General features: G+C 33.7%; 1 protein-coding gene across 1 annotated transcript; it reads left to right on the top strand.

The window, feature by feature from the left end:
* Positions 1-18,612: 18,612 nt before the first annotated feature.
* LOC127811171 (G-type lectin S-receptor-like serine/threonine-protein kinase At4g27290) lies at positions 18,613-22,726 on the top strand. Its single transcript, XM_052350877.1, has 7 exons — positions 18,613-19,888; positions 20,364-20,501; positions 20,638-20,795; positions 21,035-21,245; positions 21,431-21,668; positions 21,750-21,900; positions 22,369-22,726. The coding sequence occupies exons 1-7, from the start codon at positions 18,613-18,615 to the stop codon at positions 22,672-22,674; spliced, it is 2,478 nt and encodes an 825-aa protein (XP_052206837.1). The 3' UTR covers positions 22,675-22,726.
* The last annotated feature ends 953 nt before the right edge of the window (positions 22,727-23,679 follow it).

Raw genomic sequence — 23,679 nt, 5'->3', positions numbered from 1 at the left:
TTGGGGCTTAAAATCAGGCTCAGTATAAGGGAAATAAGAGGTTGTGGATAAGGGGTTTTTGCTCTAGAGGGTGTGAGGATCATTTTTGGAGAAAGTAGAGAGTTTTCGTGTGCGTTTGGTGAGGTTTTGAAGAGTCGCCGGAAAACGGAAGCGAACGGTTTGGTCGAGGGTTTGAATCTCTGATTGAGGCATCTCCGGTGCTTCTTTCGGGCATCCAACTACGCCATTTGGATCGACTAAGGAAAAGGATTATCGAGGTACAGAAATCCCGAAACGCCGAGGTACCAAAACCGAAAAAGAAGGTCAGAGTATGGCCTTCACGCACGGGTTTCACAGGCAGAAGCCACGTGCGGCGTGTGCGACCTAGGTAATTCCTAAATGTTTTTTAAGAATTTCTAGAAAAATATTTTAAGATTTTTTATGCAAAAATATTTAGGAAAAATCGGGTGTAGATAATTATTTTTGAATATTAGTGAGAAAAAAATAGGAAAAAATTAAAGAAAAATATGAAGAAAATAAGAAAAAAAAATTGTTGGTATTTATTAAGTAATGATGTTGTTTGGGGCACCTTAGGGCCCAAGATTGGGTATGGGTATTTATTTTTGATTTTAGTGGGAAAATAAAAAGAAAAAAAAAAGGAAAAATGTGAGAATCATAGAAAAAATTAGGTTGCGTTCTCTTTACTATTTTCAAGTTATTTTTAGTTTTCAATTTTCTAAAATAATGAAAACACGTTCTCTTTACTATTTTTAAAAATACATTTTTGAAAACAAAAAAAAAATTATAAAGAAAACTCAAAACACATTTATTTATTCATATTTTATTATTGTAATGGAAAAAAATATTATAAAATTCATTAACTTTAAAATGTATATATTTTTTAATAATATATTAACATTAAATATTTTTAATTTATTAAATAATCAAATTTATAGAATAAAATATAATTAACAAATTATTTTTAAAATTTCAAAGGGAACACGTTTTCTATTTTTTTGTTTTGAGGAATGGATTTTTAAAATAACAAAGAGAACGCATTTTCAATTTTTTAAAAATAGATTACCAAAACAGAAAACTGAAAATGAATTCAAAACTCAAAACTAAAAATTGAAAAGTAAAAAAAATACAACCTTAGATTTTGGGATTTTTAATGGAATAAACCCAATGATTAGGGTGCTTTAAGGCTTGAGGAGAAGCGGTTCGTGCGAATTTTGTGGTTGTCACAAGAATCGAGAATGAGCACGAAATTCGAGGTTATATGCACTAATCGAGGTGTTCTAGAACTTGTCAAAGGTGAGTGTTTTGATTTGAAGACTTGGTTTAATGTTAGTTTTTATCTAAAAGACTTGGTATTGTGGGTCGTTTACCCTAAAACTAATCTTATACAAACATTTTTATCATATTTACATGCCTTAATATGCTATGCGTCATGTAGATTGCATTTACATGCTATGATGAAATGTGCATACGTGCACGATGATGTTATTGGTCATGCATTACACAAGGTTTGAGATTGTGGACTGGAACCGTTGCTCCACCAAGGGTGCATCCATACAAATCGGCCCGAGAAGGGGGCTGTAAAAATAGGGAGCAACAGTTGGGTGCGATCGACTCAAACTAAGAGAATGATGACATTTTGCATAATTGCATCCATGCACGAAATTATGTTTATATCCTCACTTAGATAATTCATCATCTAACTCGAGCTACGCCCTTGGAATATTCAAACGTTTCAGATGAAAATGTAGTAGATGCGAATGAAGCATGTGATGACACTTGTTAAAGTGCATAATGTATTTTGATTATGGAAGCGATGTATTTAAATTTCTGCTACTTGAAACTCGGAATGTTTTGAAAGTCCATAATGTAAGAACTAATTTATGTCTTATGTTAAGATGTTAGGTTCGATCTTTGTTTCCGCTGCTAATGCATGCCTATTCTAGCCTAATTGTTGTATAATGGTTTTCTTTATATGTTAGATAGGTGAGTGGGAAAATTGGGAGTTATGTCATGTTTTTTTTTTAAGAAAAAAAGAAAAAAAAATCCCATGTTTCTCGAGTTATAACGCCCATAAAAATGGGGTGTTATAGCATGAGTAGTTCTTTTAACCTTCTTCAGGCAGTTTCATCTCTTATTTATAGATTTCATGCATTGGATGTTAGCTAACATGGCATAATATGTAATACCCCATATTTGTATGAGAATTGATATTTTACTCTTGAGTAATGAAATGGTTTTGATGAATGTCTATATGAAAATCAATATATGAAAATCAATCTATATGGATTTTGTGAATGAGAAAATCAATTTTTAATATATGAGTTTTGAAGCAAGGTATGAAAACCTATAGAAGAAATATTGAGTAAGGTTGAGTGTGATTTGTTTCAAAAATATACTTTTGATAATCTCAACTTGTTTTAAAGATAATCAAAATGAGTTTTTAAAGAATCGAATAAGGTTGTTTTGAAAATTCAAGTTTTTCTAAAGAATAGTCGACTATCAGGATTATTCTGTTGACTATGCTTCAAAATAGTCGACTATTTTTAATGTTCTGTCGACTATTTAAGCATCTGTCGACTATTTTAGCATCTGTCGACTATCGAGTAAAAATAATCGACTATGCCTTTTGATCTGTCGACTATTTTTGTTCATGAAATTCAAAAATTTCTTCACATTTCAGCAACTGTCGACTATTCAAGTATGTCTGTCGACTATTGGATTTTTGTATTAAAAATAGTAGACTATCAGTATATGTCTGTCGACTATTCTTAGTTTTACTTGTAAAAATAGTTGACTAATCTTTTCTTCTGTCGACTATTATGTTTCACAGATTTTATAAACGGCTAGTTTTTCAACTCCAACGGTCACAAAAACGGCTAGTTTCTTCTTCAATCTTTATGGATGCTTATATATACAACTCATGGATGATCAAGGAGATGCTAATGGATTGAAATGAGATGATCTAGCAATTGCAAACAATTTTATTCGAGCTTACAGTGTTTGGGCTTTCATTGTTTTATTTTTTCTCTCCAAGGCTTTGTTGTTCTATCATTGTAAATTTATTGTTAAGCCTTATTTTTCATTGTGAGAGAACTTGTAACTAAGAGTGTTAACTCTTAGCTTATCTCTTTCATTTGTATTGTTTCTATTTTCCTAGTTTGTGTAGCTAGAGGGCCCATTAAATTGGGAGGTTGTATTTCCTAGCTTGTGTAGCTAGAGGGCCTACTTGTGTAAGTAGGAGGTTTTAGTGAATTGGTTTAAAATCCTTAGTGGGAGCTAAGGTAGTGGATTAGGCTTGGTTTAAGCCGAACCACTATAAGTTCTTTGTGTCTTTTATTCTTCTTGCTTTACATTTGTCATTTCATATGTTCTATATTTTAAATCACTAATACCTCAATTGGGTTAAAAATTTTTTTTAAGTTTTATCAAGATTTTTTTAAATATCCAATTCACCCCCCCTCTTGGTGTGTGCCATAGCATCTCCCATTCTAACAATTGGTATCAGAGCCTTGTTCCCACTGTTTTTCATTGGTTTAACAACCTAGGGAAAAAGATCTTGTCAAATGGCACATATTTTCGGCTCATCAATAGTTGAGGGTCAAAGTACCACTCGTCCACCTTTCTTTAATGGTACTAACTTTAATTTTTGGAAAACAAAAATGCTCATCTATCTTATGCAGGATACAAGCCTTGTGCAAGTGATTAAGAAAGGGGTTACATTGGCCGATATGGAAAATATGGAGACTTGGACAGTAAAGGAAAGAAGAGATATGGAGATAAATGCAAGAGCCATGAACACTTTGTTTTGTGCTCTTTGCGTCGAAGAGTTCAACAGAGTCTCAACATGCAAAACGGCCAAGGAGATTTGGGACAAATTAGAGGTCACTCATGAAGGCACCAGTCAAGTCAAGGAATCAAAGGTAAATCTACTAATTCATGAGTATGAACTTTTTTCTATGAAATCTTGGGAACCTATTAATGAGATGTTTACTAGGTTTAATAATATTGTCACAAATTTAGAGGCCTTAGGTAAAACATTTACAAATGGAGAAAGAGTTAGAAAAATTCTAAGAAGTTTACCTAGATCGTGGGAATCCAAAGTCACTGCCATAACAGAAGCTAAAGACTTAGATAACTTATCTTTTGATGATTTGGTTGGATCTCTCATGACTCACGAGATCATGTTGAAGAGAGATAATGATGAGATAAATAGAGATAAGAATCTTTTGTTCAAAGTTTCACACTCATCTAGTGATGATGATGATGATGATGATGAAGATGAAGATGAAGATGGTGATGATGATGATGATGATTTGATGATAATTACTAGAAAATTCAAAAAGTTTCTTAGTAGAAAAATGTTGAAAGAATTGGAAAGAAGAAACCTAAGGAAGAAGAAAGATAAGCTTGAGGGGGAGAAATATAGAAATGCAGTTAAATGTTATGGATGTCAAAAGTATGGGCATATCATATCCGAGTGTCCATCATTTAAGAGGTATGGAAAGAAGTTCAAGAAGAAAACATATGATTCATCCTCTAGTGGCAAATCTCAAGTGGAGGAAGTGGTCAACCTATGTCTTATGACCAACATAGAAGAGAATCCTTCCCATTCTAGTGATTTAATTTTAAGTTTTACTCTTGATGAATTGCATGATGCATTCAATGATTTGATGAATGAATTTGAAAATATCAGTATGAAAAACAATGCCTTAAAGAAGAAATTAAAAACTTTAGATAAAGAATTAAGCTTATTGAAAGAAGAAAAAGATTCTTGGAATAATGAGAAGAAAATGTTGAAAGCTCAAAATGATGAACTTCAAGAGAAACATAAATATTTAAAATTATCTCTTGAAAAAGCCGACAAAGAGAAAAAGGAATTGAAAAATGCTCTTGAGATTCAAAGAAAAGATTTTCATAAAGGAAGAAAAGGGCAAAGTGGCTTTGTGAAAAGAAAACAAAATTTTGCCTCACGTTCTAAAATCACTTGTTATTATTGTGGTCAATGTGGGCATTCTATAAATAAATGCTTTATAAGAAACCATCCTACAAGATATAAACAAATATGGGTTCCAAAAAGAAATTTCAATGCTAACTATGGTGACCCCAAAGTGGTTTGGGCACCAAAAGCTTGTGGATGAGTTATTTTTGCAGGTTGCTTGACATCCAAATGAAACTTAAAGTGAAATCCTTGCGGATGAATCAAGCATGAAAGAAAAGGGGATGAAAAAGAAATTCAACCCCAAAAGATGCTCATTTGTTTTTTTTCCAACCAAGAGTAAGAAAGATTGTTAAACTCAATCTTGGTGGTATATTTTCTATCCCTAAACTCTCTGTTTTTAAGTTCTGATGATCTTGAGTTATAAGTTTGCCTCTATGTTTTTGTTGAAGATCTTTATCAATAAGGGAGAATTATAGTGTTGTGATATATGCATTGATTAAGGGGGAGTTTTCATCTAAAGAAAATGAACATTTTACTCTTGCCAATAAATGCTTGTCTCTGAATGCATGCTTAATTTGATGAATGATTTCTATGAGGATTTGGTTTAAGGGGAAGCCTATTTTATTTATGCTCTCAGTATGTTCCAAAAAGGGGAAGTTTTAATCTTTTTGATTTTGACAAAAAGGGGGAGATAAATTGAATGATTTGATTTTCATATTTGTTTTGTCATCATCAAAAAGGGGGAGATTGATATTTTACTCTTGAGTAATGAAATGGTTTTGATGAATGTCTATATGAAAATCAATATATGAAAATCAATCTATATGGATTTTGTGAATGAGAAAATCAATTTTTAATATATGAGTTTTGAAGCAAGGTATGAAAACCTATAGAAGAAATATTGAGTAAGGTTGAGTGTGATTTGTTTCAAAAATATACTTTTGATAATCTCAACTTGTTTTAAAGATAATCAAAATGAGTTTTTAAAGAATCGAATAAGGTTGTTTTGAAAATTCAAGTTTTTCTAAAGAATAGTCGACTATCAGGATTATTCTGTTGACTATGCTTCAAAATAGTCGACTATTTTTAATGTTCTGTCGACTATTTAAGCATCTGTCGACTATTTTAGCATCTGTCGACTATCGAGTAAAAATAGTCGACTATGCCTTTTGATCTGTCGACTATTTTTGTTCATGAAATTCAAAAATTTCTTCATATTTCAGCAACTGTCGACTATTCAAGTATGTCTGTCGACTATTGGATTTTTGTATTAAAAATAGTCGACTATCAGTATATGTCTGTCGACTATTCTTAGTTTTACTTGTAAAAATAGTTGACTAATATTTTCTTCTGTCGACTATTATGTTTCACAGATTTTATAAACGGCTAGTTTTTCAACTCCAACGGTCACAAAAACGGCTAGTTTCTTCTTCAATCTTTATGGATGCTTATATATACAACTCATGGATGATCAAGGAGATGCTAATGGATTGAAATGAGATGATCTAGCAATTGCAAACAATTTTATTCGAGCTTACAGTGTTTGGGCTTTCATTGTTTTATTTTTTCTCTCCAAGGCTTTGTTGTTCTATCATTGTAAATTTATTGTTAAGCCTTATTTTTCATTGTGAGAGAACTTGTAACTAAGAGTGTTAACTCTTAGCTTATCTCTTTCATTTGTATTGTTTCTATTTTCCTAGTTTGTGTAGCTAGAGGGCCCATTAAATTGGGAGGTTGTATTTCCTAGCTTGTGTAGCTAGAGGGCCTACTTGTGTAAGTAGGAGGTTTTAGTGAATTGGTTTAAAATCCTTAGTGGGAGCTAAGGTAGTGGATTAGGCTTGGTTTAAGCCGAACCACTATAAGTTTTTTGTGTCTTTTATTCTTCTTGCTTTACATTTGTCATTTCATATGTTCTATATTTTAAATCACTAATACCTCAATTGGGTTAAAAAGTTTTTTTAAGTTTTATCAAGATTTTTTTAAATATCCAATTCACCCACCCTCTTGGTGTGTGCCATAGCATCTCCCATTCTAACAATTGCCACGTAATTTCGATAAGTTTGGAATACCGAAAAATTGGCTTGTTAGTAGTTATCAGTATCAAATCAACTGTAGGGAGTGCCTCGGAGTGAAATTGTCTAAAGAAAGTGATATGGTCTCGATGAGCTTTCCGAGATAAGATTTATAGTAACAAAAGAAATCAGATTGGGAACGATTTTCGGTACAACTAATATACAAATGCCATTTAGGCTGTAAAATTGAATCGTCATAGGGGACTTCCGGGAAGTTAACGGAAGCCTGAGAGGGTTTCGGTTTTTCATAATAAATAACCTTTTAGTAGTTTCAAGATGAAACGATAGCCTGGTGAGGATACTAGGGTAAAATCATTTTTATCGAGTAAATCTTGGGTTATTAATTTTGTATTTTCAGTATTGGAATGTAAATTTATTTGAGGTTTAAGGGCATAGTTGCAATGAGGGAATTATTCCAATGAAATAGAGATGGAATTTTAAGGTTAAATGTATAATTTTATTATTATAGGGTATTATATAATTATATATATATTTATGTACGCAATGGCCATGCCATGCCAATCCCATACCTCTACAATTCATTTCCATGTCCTGCAATGTAGAGCCATGCGCTACAAGATTTGGAGAGACTTGCACACAATGAGGGATGGCTCGAGGGATGGCCAATAGCAATGGAGAAGGTGGTGTGTTACCTATAAATAGGAGGAAAAAGTAGCAAAATGGGGAAGTGAAGATGGAGAGGAAGCAGCGAGCAAGTAGCCTCGGCCATGGCAGCTCGTCAATGAGCTGAACAGCGAGTGGATAGTGGCCAACAAATAGAGCAGCACCCATGGTGGAGCTGAGGCAGCTCGATGGAGGCCCGAGAGGCGGCCGAATAGAGCGAGCGTGGCCATGGAAGCCATGGCCGCAACCGGTTGCAGTGAGGCAGCAACCAGCTACAGCTAACGGCGGTTGCGGGCAGCACCCAGCGGTGGTGCGGTGGTCGTAGCGGCGGCCGGCAAGGCCGGGGGGCAACTCGTGAGGGCGACGGCAAGGCCGGAAGGCGCGTGGGCGGTGGCAGCTATGTGTGCAGGTCGCGCGGGAAGAAGCAGGCGTGAAGAAGAAGAAGAAGAAGAAGAAAGAAAAGAAAAAAAATGGAGAAAAAAAAGAGGAAATGTGGGAAAAAATTCTAAAAAATAGGAAATAAAGATTTATTAATATTTCGAAGATTTTGACGAGAAAAGTGGTTCGGGCACGCGTTTCGAGAATATGACACGCATACCGAAGAAGCCTGAAGTGCTAAATCAAGGTGAGTAAAATTTTCTAAAAAAATTTCAGAAATTCAAGAATATTATTTTATGAATTTTCATAGTGAAATATTTGAGAAATATTTAATTTAGATTTATTGAGGAAAAATAGGAAGAAATAGAGAAGAAAATGCAATAAATTATAAAAAATAGGTTTTAATGCTTATTTAATCAAATATGGTGATTAGGATGCTTTGAGACTTAAAGTTGAAGTGACTTGTGCGAATTTTGAATTTGACAAGTAAATCGAGGCGATGCATGAATTTTGAGGCATGACGTGATATCAAGGTAACTCGATAAGTTTGAGAAAGTAAGTAGTACTTCCCAACTGGATCTAACTTTATGGAAAATGCTTGGTTTGTAGGTGATTTATATTTCAAACCCCGATCCTTGGGGATGCTTTCATCATATTGACATGCTCTGATAAGTATCCATCACGTAGACTGCATACATGACATGACTATGAAATGCATAAAATACATATTGATATCATTAATCACGCATATGTTGTCTGTTGGGAGTACGAACTGGCATTGCTGCTTTACCAAGGGTGCCCCCCATACACCCCATCTTCGAAAGAGGTGGTTGTAAAAATGGTGAGTAGCATGAAAGGGTGCAATTGACCCCTATGAAGAAGTAAGACATTGCATACATGCATGATAAAACATTTTGTGCCATTACTTAGATGATTCATCATCTAACTTGGGTTTTGCCCTTAGAATATTCAAACGTTCCAGATGGAGATTGTAGTAGAAATGGCACTTAGCAAAGTGTATGATGAATGGAATGTATGTTATGTAGCCCGTGTATTTAAGTTTTGTTACCTTGAAATCTGAACGTTTTAGGGAATGATGTTGTAAGATATGATTTATGATTAATGTTAGTCGAGAACTTATTTAATGTTAAAAGTAAGAGGTCAGGTTCGATCCTTGCTTCCACATTTGATGTATAATAATTCTCTTTCGAGAAAATGTTTGGAAATTTTGAGATAGATATAAGGAATGATATGGTTTAGCATTAGTTTGAAAGAAAAAAAAATTATTATCCCAAAATTGTCCTAGTTTATAACGCGCTTAAGAAAGCAGGGCATTATATAATACAATTGAAATGTTCTAATTGTCTCACAATTGTCACTTTTTTATCTTTATAAACATTAAAAAATAGCTATTAATTCAAACAAGAAAGCCTATATTATCTAAAATGCTTTAAATGAATTGAAAAATTGAAACTAACAAGCATTTAATGCATCCAATGGTTATATTTTTCAAAATTTGACAATAGTTACTCGATTAAATATGAGTTCCGACTAATATAGCGCTTTACTCGATTGGACTTTTCAAATAATCGATTATTTAGAGGGCTTACTCGAGTGTGACCAAATTATTACTCGACTAACTCAAAAGCCACAAAAACCTTGCATTGCTCACTCGATTACTAGACTAAGATTACTTGACTAATATGATATTTTACTCAAGTACCAACATTGGTAACTCGATTTCTTTTATGACCAGAGATCAATCAATCTTTACTCAATTAACACAATTATTTAATAGATTTATTAAATACATTAGTCGATTCAAATAAGCTTTACTCAAGTAAAGAGATGCTCAAATTATATAGTTTTAGAGATACTCAATTATTTAGGAAATTAACTCGAGTGATAAAAGATCCTTACTCAATTTTAGAAGCACCATACTCTATTTACCTTTTAAAATAATAGAGTTTTTACATAACATACTCGAGTAGGAACTTATGATAGTCAATTGAATCAATTCAAATACTCGATTGTTTATTAAAGCATACCGAGTAATACTCGATTGATTAAATCAAAAAGTTTAGTTGATTTTTCATAAAGGTTTTCTCACAAACTTTATAGCATACTCAACTAATACAAAATATACTTGACTATTTTGAAGAGAATACGAGTATGAAATTTTTAAATATAAGATATAATTAAAATATTTTGAAAATCATTAATATATCAAATTTATTAAAAATATTTTTTTAATAAATCAAAATACAAATTTCTCAACAATAATATATGAAATCTTTGCTAAGTACCATTACATGTCTCATTCATTCTCGTTTCTGCTACTATCTTCATTTGAAACGTTTGAATATTTTAGGGGCAAAGCTCAGGTTAGATGATGAATCATCTAAGTAAGGATACAAAACATTTAATGCTTATGTATATATGCAATGTACATAACATTATAACTCTCATGTTTGGGTCAACTGCACCTTAAGATTACTCGCCATTTTTTCAGTCTCCCTGTCAGACCGAGGTGTATGAGTGCACTTTTGGTAAAGTAACGGAGCTAGTACCTAATCCTAAACCCATGTAACGTATGACCGTAAATCTCATCATGCTCATATGCATATTTCATAAATCAAATATGTAAATGCAATCTACATAACATACTCACATTAAGGCATGACAACATGATAAAATCATTTACGTAAAATCAGGTTTTGGATCGAACCACTTACAAACCAAGTATTTTCATAAAACTAAATTTAGTTGGGAAATATCACTTATCTTGCAAAAAGATAATTTTGCCCCTAGTATAATTTTGTCTCAAAATTCACGTCGGACTTCCAATCGTACTCAATTATGAACCTTAGCGTACCCTAAGCATCATTATTACTTAAGAAAATCAGATTTCTAATTTTCTCTAATTTTCCTAATTTCTCTCATTTCCTCCTATTATTTCCTCAAGATTATGAAATAAATAATTTCTCATAAAAGTTTCTCAATTTCTCTTCTCAATAATTCCTAAAGTAATATTCCTAAACCCCATAAATTTCCTCATAATTTTCAGAATCCATATTCTATTTATTTCTTATTTTCTCTTTGATTTTCAAGCATCTATTGCCTAAAAAAATCCATAATAAATACTAATCATGCATTTCTCTTCCAATTTCATCATCAAAAATTCTAAAATATCATTCTCATATTTCTGAAATTTTTGAAGATAACTTACCTTTCCGCGGAACGATTCAGTATTCTTCAATATTGCGATGAAACCTCGATTTGCCTATCCAACAACGCTTTTTGCCACAAATTTTCACACAAACTACTAAACCCAACCTATAGAATTTTTTTAGAAATTTTTTGGTATTTTTCTCTCTCTATTTTTTTTTCTTTCTCTTTTCCAAATCTTTCTCTCACTCTCAAATCTTTTTTTCTTACAACCTTTCTCTTTCTAATTTAAGTTCTCAAACCTTTTAAGTTTTCTCTATTTATAGAAAGTTGAGTTAAGCTTAGCATAATTGTAGTGACCCACTATCTTTAATTATTTTGTCACTTTTCTTAATTATTTTTCACTAAATCTAACTAAAAATCTTTAATTATTTATCCACATCTTACTTTGTCTCCCACATTTCTCAATTATTTCACCCATTATCTTTGATTATTTGTCCACACTTTACTTTGTCTCCCACATTTCTCAATTATTTAACTCATCATTTTTAATTATTTTGTCATATTTCTTAATTATTTTTCACTAAATCTCACTCATAATCTTTAATTATTTGTCCACACCCTACTTTGTCTCAAACATTTCTCAATTATTTCACTCATTATCTTTGATTATTTGTCCAAACTTTAATTTGTCTCCTACATTTCTCAATTATTTCACTCATCATCTTTAATTATTTTTCACTAAATCTCACTCATAATCTTTAATTATTTGTCCACACTCTACTTTGTCTCCAATATTTCTTAATTATTTCACTCATTATATTTGATTATTTGTCCACACCTTAATTTATCTCCCACATTTCTCAATTATTTCACCCACCATCTTTAATTATTTTGTCATTTTTCTTAATTATTTTTCACTAAATCTCACTCATAATCTTTAATTATTTGTTAACACTCTACTTTGTCTTCCACATTTCTCAATTATTTCACCTACTATCTTTAATTATTTTGTCATCTTAATTATTTTTCACTAAATCTTCTTCTAAATAGATTATTCTTTTATTTAATTTATTAATTTTAAACCTATTTTCTTAGCCTACTAATTAACCCATTTATTTAGCTTTTTATTTTTATTTTAAGTCTTCTACAACTTGAAGATTTTCTTGGCATTACCGCTCTTGCACAGTCTTCCGTCGCTCGTCCCCTCGATTTCAGAGTGAAGATAAATCACAAGTGAAAACTTTATTTCACTTCGAAATCGAACTCACAACCTACTAATGTGAATTCTAGTTTATCGTGATCCAACCATTTAATCTATGCCTTGGAGATAACTTGTAGATTTTTTTATTTGTTACTATTGTTGTTTCATTTTAAATTTTGTACTTATTCTCCATAATTATTATTGTTATAATACCCCCATTTAACATGAACAACTTCCATTTCACCAAAAAATAGCTTCTGAAAGCTAGCAAACGCCATAGTCGTCTCTGCCACTAACCGTCACTTCATCGAAACTAGCTCTTCAACCACCAGAACTCACCTAAACTTTCTTATTCTCTCTATGTTTCTCCTCTTGATTTGATGCTCCAAAAACTAAAGAGAGGCCTTGTTTTTTATAGCCAAAAAAGGGCCAATAATGTAATCTAGAAGTATTGTTGGGTTCTAAGTTATGCTGAATTTGACTCCCATCTTTCAATTTGTCTCAATCTAAATCAGTTTAAATTTTATATTCTGTTCCAAATTAGGCATCCTGACCAATTCGTTACCTATTTCTATGAATTTCAGACTCCAAACAACTTTTTAGGTTGCTCAATGATTTCTTATGAAATTGGGTCTTGCGGGTTTGATTAAATTTTAAGCTCAAGCTTAATTCTTTAATGTAGCGAAATTGATCAATTTTATAATTTCTAACAAATTACACTTAGATTTTTTTATTTTTTTTATAAATTCATGTTTTATTTATTTTGAATTCATCCTGAAGTTTGAAAATTCACTAAATTATCACTGGATCTTCTTTATTTTAAATTTAATTAATTTAAAAATAAATATTAATATTTACAAATTCTTAAAATTTTGAGGTGGTGTATAAAATTATGGGGGTATCATACACATATTGCAGCCTTTCTTGCGTTTGCTTCTGAAACCCTTGATCGCAAGTGCTCAATGTCCTCCCTGTTGGTTGGAATTCAATTAAGTCTCTAGTCAAGTCATATATAGGAACGATACCCCCAAATAGGATCAGTTTTCAAAACCCTAAGATGGCTCAGCTTCTTCCTAATTCATTGGCCGTCGTGCACGTACGCTCCGGGGCTAATTTTTCAGGTACAGTTCAGATTCTTGTTGGTACAATTTTCCGTAGTATGTTGATGTTATTAGCCGCGTTCTTCTCTTATTTGTATTCTTTGTCAGTGTGATTTTGATTTTTAGTTGTGATTTTTCTTTGGTGGAAGCTGTGGATTTGCAGAGAAAGAGAGGTGGATTTTGGAAAATAATTGTGAGATTTGGGTTATTGTTGTTTTCCTTTGTGGAAATTTGTTAATTTTTATTTAATCTTCATGAGCCACCCATTTATATGTAATATACATCTATATAATTGAGTTGATTGAAGTGCACTGGGTGGTTTTGGCTTGCGAGCAGGTTTATCAAGCCAGAGGGCTTTCGGTTAAGAATGGCGAACTAAGTTGGCGGTAGAGCTTCAATGACATTTTCTCGAGAAAATTTTAGGAGAGAAAACGAAAGAAAATCAGAAAAAAGTTTCTGGATAATTAAACTCTCGTTTTCTTCCATTTCCTAATCCTAGCAATTAGAAATAACGCCGCTTTCAAATTCAAACTAATGTATTTATGATCAGAGGGCTTGATTGGATTTCTACAAATTTGTCATTTATTTTTGTTGTTTTATAACTCAATTTTACAGACCACACTCCCCCGCCCCCCAAAAAAAAATTAAAAATAAAAAAATAAAATAAAATAAATAAATAAATAAAAAGGACAAAAAATGTAACTATTACAATCTCTTTTTAGCAAAACTAATATGTTGCCCACATCGGGCTAGCAAAGTGGTGTGTGAGTCCTACCTCTATGGGGTCAACATTCTCTTTCATAAATTGCTTTCGTCGAGTAATTGTTATGCGATTATATTCTTTTGAATTGGTGTGGTGTGATTTTTGGATTAGACTTGTATCATTTACCTAGCAAATTTGAATTAATTTGTTTGTTTATGAGCTTAGATCAGGTAAAGTTATTACAAATTTTGAACTGGGTTTAGCTTGTTAATAACTTTAATTCAACTATACTTTTTCTAGCTTCAAAGTTTTGGTGGTATGTTATTATCACAATTGAAGAGGAAAATAAATAATATGTAGAACAAGTAATATTGAACAATGGACGAATGTGGACAGGGGAATAGAAAGTAAAATGACATTAGAAATCCTCTTTGTTGGTGAAGCCTCTTGTAGGGTCGTCTTGAAGCTTAGTGTTCCATCATTAGGTATTAAAACGTTATGGATGGTGACATTGGCTTTAGCTAGGTGTCCAGGTCTCTCGAAGGACCTCTTTCATTAGGGGCGGATCTAGAAATTTATATAAGGAGAGATTGAATTTTTTTTTTAATATGTAAAATTATACATCCTAAATTTTGGAGTGAGCTATAATATTTTTTAAGACTGATTTATTATTAATTTTTTTTAATATAAAAATTTAATTTTTTAATATAAAATTAATTTTAATTGTGAGATGCAGCTCAAGCATAGATCCGCTCCTGTCTTTGATATTTCTTCTTGTTAAAACTTTGTTAAATTTAAAAAATACTCTTCATCGCGAAATTTGGAACCCTTGTGTTACCAAAAAGAATATATATATATATATATATATTGTCAATAAAATTTAAACTTATGACATTCACAATTTTAATAAATTGAAAATGCTTTTATCATTGTCCAAAAATCTCTTTATGTTTAAATTCTACCTAAAACAAACTAAAATGTATTGTCAAACACCACTAAAGGAGTATTTACTTAAAGTTGTTAATTTTTATCTCCACTTGCATAGCATGAACCATGTCTCTAGTAATTTTATAAATTTGAAATTAATATCCATCCCGTCTAACTAGAATTAACCCCTTGCGATAGTATAGGTACTGTTTTAAAAATCAGACCGAATCAGCCGATCGAACTAGTTTAATAGGGAACCGGTGGCCTATCTGGTCCGGTTTAACTTAAAAAGTTAAATGTCTTTCAATCTGATCAAAATTCGATCAGACCAGTGAATCGGGAACCGGGTTGACCCCGAATTTTTTCACTCCCTCACTCACTTTAAAATTTTTAATTATTAATTAATTTTGTAATAGCATATATAACAATTATATATAAAATATTAGTTGTATAGTAGTTAATAATAGCATTTCTCATAATAATATATAGAATATTAGTATTTCAAATATATATTAAAATATATATTATTTAATTATAAATATATATATATATATATATATATGACATCATTCGGTTGGACCACTCAAATCTAACCGGTTGGACCAACTGACCTGTGATCCAATTAATAAGCCGATTCGCTGTGCGGTCTGATTTTTAAAATATTGAATGTAGGTGGTCAACTGTGTGAGATTCAGGTGCTGAATATGTCAAGGTTGTGTGTTCGAATTTTGGACATTATGATAAGTATCGCCTTTGCTACATGATGGGTCACGAGCACGAGTCAATTACTCATGATTTATCGGGAGCGTGTAATAGTTTGGTGTCGAATTACTCATGATTTATGGGAAGGGTGTAATAGTTTGGTGTCAAACGTTGTTGTGTACTGTTGGCCTCTCAACTTTCACATTATAAAAAAATAAAATAAAAAACTATAATTGACTGGAGTTAGCTCAGCTTTACATTATGATTGAATCATTTTCAAAATCAGAATCAAGCATAATTGAGGCTAATATAAAATCACAACCAAAGCCAACCCACTAGCACCCATAGTTTTTTTTTTTTCCTCTATAAATAAATAATTTCATCGAAAGGAAATAACATATATATACAATATAAGCTGGGGTACAACTCAAGTCAAAAATAATATCACATCACAACCAAATAAGTCTCTGACCACTCAAATAATAAAAAGCATAAGGACTACCCCCCAAAAGCTTAGTGAAGATAATCTTTTAAAATATTTTAATTATTCACCCAATATAGTTCTTAGGCCAAATAGATATTTTAGTCTTTATATTTATATTTTTTATTTAAATATTTAAATTTTTATTATTTCAAAAACACCCCTAAACTATGTTATTACAAGTCAAGTACATCCTTAAATATTTTATTATTTTAATTACATCCCTAAATTCATTATTCTAATCAAATTTGTCATTTGCAGTTGATTTGAAATTATATAGTTCAAAAGTATAATTAAAATAATAAAAAAATTTATAAATATAATTGATTCGAAATTACATAGTTTATTAATATTTTTAAAATAAAAAAATTTAAAAATTTAAATAAAAAATATATAAATACAAAAATAAAATAAAATATGTATTTGGCCTAGTCCCTTGTACACAACGAAGGAACCTAAGTGTAGTCGATCATCATGTATCTGATAAGCTAGTTGCATCTCTGTCTGCTCCATATAATAAAAACATTAATTATTTTGTTTCCTCTCAAGAAAATGCACCACCGCATGAAGAATAAGATAAAAAATAATATTTTTCTTTTTCATTAAAATCGTAAGACTCAACTACCGGTCAAAAGAGGGCATCCCAAGATGATAAATAATGTGCCACCAACACTTGTCTCTCTATCTCAAGGTGAATCGCTCACTTCAGGCATCTTTATATCTGGTCTGATAAAATGTAAGGGGATTAATTATGGTGATTTAGTCAGACACAGTGGCTAGACCAGTGCTCACTGCGTACAAGGAGCCTCCCTCATTTTGAGAGATTGCTCCCACACTGTCTCTGGCGAGACTCGATCCTTGGTGCTTGTCCCAAACTTCACCTTGGAGACACTTTATGCTCCCAGCTATGACCAGCTATACTGCCCATGCTTGAGTCGACTATAAGGGACTTGGTCCTACTATCTCCACGAACAAATAAACTTACACTTTCACCGGAAGAATACCAAGATTCACCTGGAATAAGCACCCCATAATTAATGGCACTTAGCCTATAACTACCTTTTTTTTTCTTAACCCCACACATATTAACTAACAATACAATAATAAATCTAAACCTTTCTAATGGCAGACTTAAAGTAAAATCCAGGGCCTTAGGATGTCTCTCTCTCTCTCTCTCTCTCTCTCTCTCTCTCTCAATACAAAATTGTCTCTTCTTCAATTTCCTCTCTATGGTCGCTCTCTATTTTGATTACTAGGTGGAGGTGGTTACAGGACATTAAAATGACATGATCATATTCAATTGAAATGAATTATATATAAAATTTGAACTGCCAAATACGTTCTGTTGAATTTATTGATTAATAAATGTTTTCATTTTTGGGGGTATGCACCCCTTGGCCCGGGCACTAGTTGCCGTTTTGAGGGGACTAGCTATTTTAAGCGTGGCCTACATTTGCCGTTTTGGTAGGACTTGCTATGTTGAAAACAGGTTCATGAAGTTGGCAAAAGTTTCTTTTATATTTCCATAGGCTTATTATATTCATTAGCATATAATTTAATTGAGTTGCCCTTGCCCTGGACGCCCTACTTGGACTGGAGTAGATACTCTGTTTGCATAAAGTTGGCAAAAATTTCTATGGAAAGCAGGGTGTTTCGATTGAAGAAAATGAGTTTTTGTGTGAAAAAAAAAAACGTTATGTAAATCATTTTTCTTATAACAATAATTTACGTATTTTTGTTGGTTGTCTAAACGCCAAGAAATAAGTACAAATATTTTACCAATGAATGTTTTTGTTGAAATATATGAAGCCAACGTGACATGATTTTTATATCGACCTAGTTGCCCGTTACCCAAGATGATAGAAGCAATAATGGCTAATATGATTTTGGTCAATTAATGATTAATTAATGGTCTGGGGTCAAAGATTTAATTAGGGTTCAAGACAATTAATTAAATGAACATAAGAACAACTTAGATTTAAAAATGAAAAAAAAGAAAGAAAAGAAAATGATAATCTAGTTGAATCATCCGTTAACCAGTTCAACTGGTTTTGTAGTTCGGCTGGTTCTTAGATACCAGTTTGTATCTCTTCTCAACTGTCTGCATGAACTGTAGTTCACGTTAAGAAGAAAGACTGAAAAATAGGCAGGTAAGACACACTGCTTATTATCAAACTCAACGTCCCGAAAAGACTTGCTATGCTGCAAGAAGACTTCAAAAGAGCCTTTATTCCAGTATGGCTGCAAATCTTATAAGATTAACAATCAATGTAAACACAGATAAACTCATTTGCTGAAGAAAACAATGCCATCAATGGAGGGCCTGAAGCTAACTTTTTTCTTTTCTTCCTTGTTTTTGATCTTCATCATCACTTTCGGAGCAGACACAATTAACAAGACACAGTCCATTGCAGATGGTGAGACCTTGGTTTCATCAGGGGGAAGCTTTGAGATGGGCTTCTTCAGCCCGGGGGGATCCAAGTATCGGTATGTTGGAATATGGTACAGGAAGATATCAGCAAAGAATGTTGTATGGGTTGCCAACAGAGATACACCACTTGCAGATACATCCGGTTCCTTAAATCTCACCGAACCTGGAATCCTTATTCTTCTCAATAGCACAAACAACATTGTATGGTCTACCAACGCCTCATCGTTGTCGAGGAATCCAGTTGCGCAGCTGCTGGATTCAGGAAATCTGGTTGTTAGAGATGCAGATGACAATAACCCAGATCACTATTTCTGGCAGGGTTTTGATTATCCATCTGATACTCTTCTTCCGGGGATGAAGCTGGGGCTGAACCTTACCTCTGGATTGGAGCGCCACCTCACTGCATGGAGGAGCTGGGATGATCCAGGAAGAAGTGAGTTCACTTTTCGTTGTGATCATCGAGGATACCCACAACTAATTCTGAGCAATGGCTCTGTTGATCTGTTCAGTTCTGGGCTGTGGAATGGCCACCGGTTCACTGGAACACCCCACCTCAAGGAAAATTCCATCTACTCGTTTGGATTGATCATGAAAGGGGATGAGATTTACTATAGTTATCAGCTCCGCAGCCCGGTTATTTCGAGGGTTTTTCTGAGCCAGAATGGTGTTCTGCAGCGGAATACATGGATTGATCGGACCCAGGAATGGTCTCCTTACTTGACTTCACCAGCAGATGAATGTGATTGGTTTAAACTCTGTGGTCCATATGGGAGCTGCAACAATGAAAACATTCCAGTTTGCAGGTGTTTGATAAAATTCGTGCCCAAAAACCAGCGGATTTGGGACTCTGGAGATTGGTCTGATGGCTGTGATAGGAGAGTACCAATTAAAGTGATGGATTGCCGGAGTAAAGTTGGATTTCTCAAGTACTCAGGCTATAAATTGCCGGATACTAGGAATTCCTGGTATGACAGGAACATGAGCCTGAGTCAATGCAAGGAGCAGTGCTTGAACAACTGCTCTTGTATGGCTTATTCAAATTTGGATCTGAGAAATGGTGGAAGTGGCTGCTTGCTTTGGTTTGATGAGCTGGTTGACATGAGAGAGGTGAGTGAAAATGGGCAAGACATCTACATAAGGATGGCTTCTTCTGAGTTGGGTAAGCATCCATCCTTCTTATTCCTGAACACCCACATGCTGGTTTCCGTATGGAAGTTAAAAAGTTTATTCCCTGCGTCCTGTCGTCCAGGATAGGGAACTATGCTAGTGGCAAATCAAATCTATTGTAAAAACTTTCAATTTCAGTGATTGAACATGCATGGTATACAAATGCTATTTTCTTGATAAAGAAACAGACAATTTAACTATTTCTTCTTCTTTTAGTAGGCAAATCACAAAAGAGAAAGAGATGGATCTATCTTGCTAGAAATATTTCAATGTAACTAATACCACATCATGTCTTGACGTGGTATCACAACCCAATCATAGACTGCCATGTATTCAGATCGTGAATACATCTTAGTTATAAAAGATAAATTCTATTTTAAGCCTATGCTGTCATGGTTGTAGTATCTGAATGAACTAACAAATGACTTTTTTTTTTTTTTTTTTCTTCGTATGGATTGATTCAACAGATGGACAAGGTGGCTTCAATGACAAGAAAAGAAACATTGTTATTGTGATATTTGCATTATTAATTGGACTTTTGCTGCTGGGTATGAGCCTAAAGTTGGAACTCAGGAAAAGGAAGAATTCACAGCTGAAGATGGAAGGTACCGCAATCAGTTCATTTTGTGCCTTTCTCCATTGAAAAAGGATGAAATTCACACTTGTAATTTTTTACATCCTGCTGATTTTCTTCTGTGAACTAGTCCACTCATGTTTAGTCCTTTCATCGCTGTCCTGCAGGAAGTATAATGCTTAGCACTAGACAAGGTTATACTGACAAAACTGAGAAGGATGATCTAGAGTTACCATCGTTTGAATTAGCTATACTAGCTAGTGCCACAAATAACTTTTCATTTAACAATAAGCTTGGGGAGGGTGGATTTGGACCAGTCTACAAGGTAAACATTTAACACTCTTCTGTACTCTATAGGAATGTGACTTATCCCAATCTCATGGACCCTATTGCGGAAGCCATAAGATTATTCAAACTTATTTGTCACTGATTTTTCTCTAAAGCCTCTAAACAAAAGATACTCGCCATTCTGAAAACAAGTATTGATGAAGACTCTGCATCAATTTGAGAAGAAGACTTCTGTCTTTGAATTGTTCTGTTAACAATTGAAATGGTAATTCTCAGGGTATGCTGGAAGGAGGACAAGACATAGCTGTGAAGCGGCTATCAAAATATTCTAGCCAGGGATTTGATGAGTTCAAGAATGAAGTTATCTGCATTGCCAAACTTCAGCACCGGAATCTTGTGAAGCTTCTGGGATGCTGCATTCAAGGAGAAGAAAAGATGTTGATCTATGAATACCTGCCAAACAAAAGCTTGGACTACTTTATTTTTGGTAACTAAAACTAGTCCACTCTTGAACGTACCCAGCAGTCCTCCTTTATTTTTCTTTTACTTATTGATCTCTATAAACATTTTGATGAACTGAAAATGGAGCAAGATATATGGTGGTGTTCTCCTATTGGCTATATGGATTTGCAAAAGCTGATCTTACACTAACCCGGACAAATATTTGGCCAGATCAACTGCAAAGCAGGCAACTGGATTGGTCTAGACGGTTCAACATTATTAATGGGATTGCCCGAGGGGTTCTCTATCTTCATCAAGACTCCACACTAAGAATTATTCACCGAGATCTTAAAACTAGCAATATCTTGCTAGATAGTGAAATGAATCCAAAAATATCAGACTTTGGAATGGCTAGAAGTTTCAGGGGAAATGAGACAGAAGCTAATACAAATAGGGTTGTGGGGACTCAGTAAGAATCTCTATAGCATCTCCTGTCTAATTCAGTTACATTGATTTAAAATTTGTCTCTTCATTGAGTTGCCTGCTACAGTGGCTACATGTCTCCAGAGTATGCAGTTGACGGTCTATTTTCAGTAAAATCGGATGTTTTCAGCTTTGGTGTGTTGATGCTGGAGACCATAAGTGGGAAGAGAAATAGAGGCTTCTTTCATCCAGATCACCACCTCAACCTCCTTGGACATGTGAGTTCTGATTAAAGAGCATTCTGTTAGGATTGGATCATAAACATTTTACCCAGATATCATGAAAAAAAGGAAACAGAAACTTCACCTAGTTTGCTCTCAACAAACCTACATCCATGATCCCACAGTAATGGAATAAATCTACTCGTTCTTAGAACAGGAAAACTACAAAACTTTTCACAAAGTTTTTGAATGGACAAAATTGTTAATTTTTGCAATCTTTACAATTTCAGATAAGGGCTCACTCACACTGAGATGACTAATTATGATCATATCTATCTCTACTAGAGGGGGTGTCTGTTTATAGGCAACTACCCCAATAAGATTGGGCTGCCTACTTCTATCTCTTTCTCTATTCCACATCAAATTATGTTGAACAGATGAGTGCTGAGTCACGTCTATGTCTGGTTTAAATTTAAGAAGCTATCTAACACCCACAGTTTAACTAATATTTTGTGAATTATGCAGGCATGGAGCCTCTTCAAAGAAGACAGATCAATGGAAATTATAGATGAGCCGCTAAAGGAATCGTGCTACTTGTCTGAAGTGATCCGATCAATCCATGTGGGCCTTCTGTGCGTGCAAAGAAGTCCGGATGACTGGCCGAACATGTCAGCAGTGATGCTGATGCTAGGCAGTGACGGGGTGTTGCCGGAGCCAAAGCAACCTGTTTTTTTCACGGAAAGGAATCTGCTCAACACCATTTCCATGTCGAGCAAGGATGCATTGGCTTCAGCCAATGAAATCACCATTACTCTGTTAAGTGCTCGATAGAATTAGAATCATGCCCTGTTGATTTCTATATCTCCAATGCAAACATTTTTGCTGCTGCCGAAGGCCATTTCTTTCCTTCAGTTGAGTTGTATAAACCAGTTTTCGCTTTTTGGGATCAGTTGTATAAAGTATAAACCACTTCTTTTTACATCTGGTATCAGTTCTTAATGTTTCAAAGTGTTGTGAGTACAGGTGCATTTTGTTAAATTTTATGAAGTATATGCTTAATTCATTTTCCTAATTTGCTCTATAAGCAGCTCTCAGCTTTGGTTTGTCCTGGAAGGGAAAGACCCTAAATACTTTGAAATGGCATTGTTCCTGAATTGCATCATGGGCTTGGACTTTTATCAATGACCGTGCGGTACTTAGTCGCAATTCGTCGCAACCAAGTTAGCCTATTCTTCAAACAAGTTACAAAGATAGCTAAAGAACTTTAGAAGGTAAGAGAGAATGTGGAAACAAAGGAAGAACACTTGAAAGGAAGCTTGGAAAGAAAAGAACTTCTATTGCTTTAAAAAATGCTTTACAAGGTTTTTGATTTTGCTTCCTACCTACAAATGAATGCCTACTCCTATTTAAAGTCTTTCACCTCGTCAATGGACGACGGAGATCAATTTGATCCTATGGTGGTTATTGCTCCTCCAGAAGCTTCTCCCACTTCTACCATATTCTAGAATATTCTACACAACTCCATAAGGTTCCATAGTGTTCTAAAACCTTCTAGAGTACTCTAGACTAATCTAGACTTTTCTAGACTAGTCTACACATTTCTGGAGTCTTTTAGAATATTCTAGAATGTTCTGAGGTATCTTGGAACATTCTAGAATCCTCTAGGGTATTCTATACAATTTTACACGCTTTATATAATATACAACACCAAGAAAGGTTTGCCTAATCCAAACCTCCTTTGGGCAAAATTGGGGTTAAATGTGACATTCTCCCCAACCTATTGCGCAATGCCCCCATGCGGTTATGTGAGGCCTTGGTGAAATTCTTCAATCTTTT

This window comes from Diospyros lotus, chromosome 10 (genome assembly GCF_014633365.1).
Source record: "Diospyros lotus cultivar Yz01 chromosome 10, ASM1463336v1, whole genome shotgun sequence".
Taxonomy (NCBI): Eukaryota; Viridiplantae; Streptophyta; class Magnoliopsida; order Ericales; family Ebenaceae; genus Diospyros; species Diospyros lotus.
Note: the sequence above shows the minus strand (reverse complement) of the source record. Positions and strands in the feature narration are given on the sequence as shown.

Excerpts from the sequence above, each read along its gene's own strand:
- LOC127811171 (XM_052350877.1), top strand. The coding sequence starts at position 18,613 with ATGGAGGGCCTGAAGCTAACTTTTTTCTTTTCTTCCTTGTTTTTGATC. Across the intron at positions 19,889-20,363 it reads GATGGCTTCTTCTGAGTTGG|ATGGACAAGGTGGCTTCAAT; the intron begins GTAAGCATCCAT and ends TTGATTCAACAG. Across the intron at positions 21,669-21,749 it reads AATAGGGTTGTGGGGACTCA|TGGCTACATGTCTCCAGAGT; the intron begins GTAAGAATCTCT and ends TGCCTGCTACAG.